The sequence below is a fragment of the Apium graveolens genome, chromosome 8 (genome assembly GCF_009905375.1).
Source record: "Apium graveolens cultivar Ventura chromosome 8, ASM990537v1, whole genome shotgun sequence".
NCBI lineage: Eukaryota > Viridiplantae > Streptophyta > Magnoliopsida > Apiales > Apiaceae > Apium > Apium graveolens.
In genome coordinates, this window is record NC_133654.1 from 95,172,552 (window position 1) to 95,175,006 (window position 2,455).

The 2,455-nt window shown below is 46.4% G+C and overlaps 1 protein-coding gene across 1 annotated transcript; it reads right to left on the reverse strand.

Annotated features, from left to right (window-relative positions):
- Window positions 1–1,120: 1,120 nt before the first annotated feature.
- Window positions 1,121–2,225, reverse strand: LOC141679772 (uncharacterized). The gene is made up of 2 exons (XM_074486178.1): window positions 1,662–2,225; window positions 1,121–1,144 (listed from the first exon to the last, which is right to left on the reverse strand). The coding sequence occupies exons 1-2, from the start codon at window positions 2,223–2,225 to the stop codon at window positions 1,121–1,123; spliced, it is 588 nt and encodes a 195-aa protein (XP_074342279.1).
- Between the last annotated feature and the right edge of the window lie 230 nt (window positions 2,226–2,455).

Here is a 2,455-nt window from a genome sequence, read left to right on the forward strand (position 1 = left end):
CATTAAGAAGGCCAACCATATCCTGAAGGTCCCTGCCTTCCTCGAGGCGTCAGGATCTGTCCTTAAGAGGACTAAGGATTTTGACGGGAGTGCCAGGACTCCTTTCGAGCCTGGTTGGGGTATTTCTTCCAATGACTCCATTTTTGGCAACCCGACCCTTGCTCTCGAGTGGTCGAAAAACTGCATCACTCCTCCCGACCTATTATTCGTCTCTTTTGGCGTCAAACTCCTTGAGGATGAGATGTTGAGAGCTCAAGTCCTCTATCAGGTATGTTTCTCCTTGTGTAAATTCTCGTTTAAGTCCTCTTTTTTTAGAACTTGGAAAATATTGTATGGATCATTCCTTGGGGGCTCGGCCCTTCTTAATTAAACTCATGTTTTCTATGTCAGGCCAATGCCTATTTCGCAGCGTCCTCTACTCAAGCTGTGAAAATGAGAGGTGACTACAACGCATTGCAAGCTTCCATGAAAAGATGGCTATTTCCTCAGGGGAAAGGGAGTCTAGGGCCCATGAGGTGGAGGACAAGCTTGCCATCATGGAGAAGAAGTATGCTAGCTCGGAAGAGAAGAGGAAGAAGGAATGGAAGGACCTCGAGGATGCTTATCATAGATCCACTAGGTTCACTACCATGATGGATGAGCACAATGACGAGATACGCCCCATTAACATGGCAATAGGTTGGAATAGGGGAGTCAAGATGCTCAAGGCGTATGGCCAGACGTGGTTGATCCAAGCCTTCTTTCTTGTCTTTGGCAGATGCCTGTTATGGACTTATCTGAGCAACCTTCCGGATCGGTGCCCTCGACTCCTCGTATGAGGTCCCAGTCAAGCTCCAGCCACTCGGGTTCCGGTTCCGGCTCTAAGGGCAAAACCCCCTCGGGTAGCCCTAAGTTCAGGGCAGCCCTTCGAGGGAAGATGAGGGAGCCAATTCCGGCGAGCAGCGGTTCTTCTTCTGAGGAAGGGTCGGATGGAGAGGGGGAGGATTCTTCTGACGAGTGATTGATATGGCCTTGCTTGGCCTTGCTTGGCCTTAATTTCCATATGTGGCTTTTATTTTCAGAACATATTTATTTGAACTTTTATTGGTTTGTAACCTATTGGTCCTTCGGGACTTCTAACTTATGATCCTTCAGGATCTTTTATCTATGCACTATGTTTAATTTCATTTCATTATTGTCTTTTATTTTCGGCATTTGGTCCTTCGGGACTTGCATTCTTTGGATGCTCGTACTTAAATAAATTGGTAGACAAGATGATAGAAATAAACTTGCATAAATAGATAATATCTCTAAAAAATGGGTTCTACCCTTATATAAAATGGTTTCGTCGACCTTATTTGTAAAACTAATGCTAAGTACTAGGAACAGGTAGTGAATGTCCTAAACATAATAAACTTCAGGTTCGAAGCATGCCAAGTGCGAGGCACTTCATCACCATTTAGGGTCTCTAACTTGTAGGATCCTCGTCCCAATGTCCTCCTGACCTTATAAGGCCCTTCCCAGTTGGGGGCCAGCTTGCCTCTCTCCCCTACTCCTGATGCCTCAATCTTTCTCAGAACCAAATCTCCTTGTTGAAAGAACCTTTCTTTAACCCGTCTATTGTAATAGAGGGAGGCTCTTCGCTGATGCTCTACATTGCGGGCGTTAGCTTCATCTCTGACCTCGTCAATAAGATCGAGAGCGAGCCTCATGCCTTCCTCGTTTGTCTCTGGTTCGTAAGCTTTGATCCTAGGGGATCCATGAGTGATCTCAAGGGGCACCACTGCCTCGGCTCCGTAAGCCAGCATGAATGGGGTAGCTTCAGTTGTCACTTTGCAGGTGGTACGATATGCCCATAGTATAGGCAGCAACTCATCCACCCAAGTGTTTCTCGAGCATTCCACCCTTTTCTTAAGTCCATCAAGGATGATCCTGTTAGCAACTTCCGCTTTCCTGTTTGCCTGAGGATGTGCAACCGAGGTGAAGCGAAGTTCTATGTTGTTATCATCGCAGTATTCTCCGAACTCTCTATTATCAAATTGCTTCCCATTATCCGTGACAAGGATGCGTGGGATTCCATATCGGCATATCACATTCTCCCAAAAGAATTGGGTAATTTGCTTGGTGGTTATCTTGGCTAGTGCCTTAGCCTCAATCCACTTTGTAAAGTAGTCTATGGCTACCACAATGAACTTCCTCTGTCCTGATGCCATAGGAAATGGTCCAAGTATGTCCATTCCCCACATTGCAAAAGGGATGGGTGTGTTGATCGACGTAAGCCTCTCTGGGGGCTGTCATACTATCGGAACGTGCCTCTGGCACCTATCGCACTTCTTCACATAAGCCTTTGCATCAACTAGCATAGTTGGCCAGTAAAATCCCAACCGAGTTATCTTGTGAGCGAGGGCCCTGCCCCCCAAGTGTTGTCCATAAATCCCTTCATGGGCTTCTTTAAGTGCCTCCTCTACTTCAATAG

Coding starts and splice junctions, on each gene's coding strand:
- LOC141679772 (XM_074486178.1), bottom strand. CDS start 2,225: ATGTGGGGAATGGACATACTTGGACCATTTCCTATGGCATCAGGACAG. Junction 1,145..1,661: donor CTCTCGATCTTATTGACGAG/GTCAGAGATGAA, acceptor CATAGTGCATAG/ATAAAAGATCCTGAAGGATC.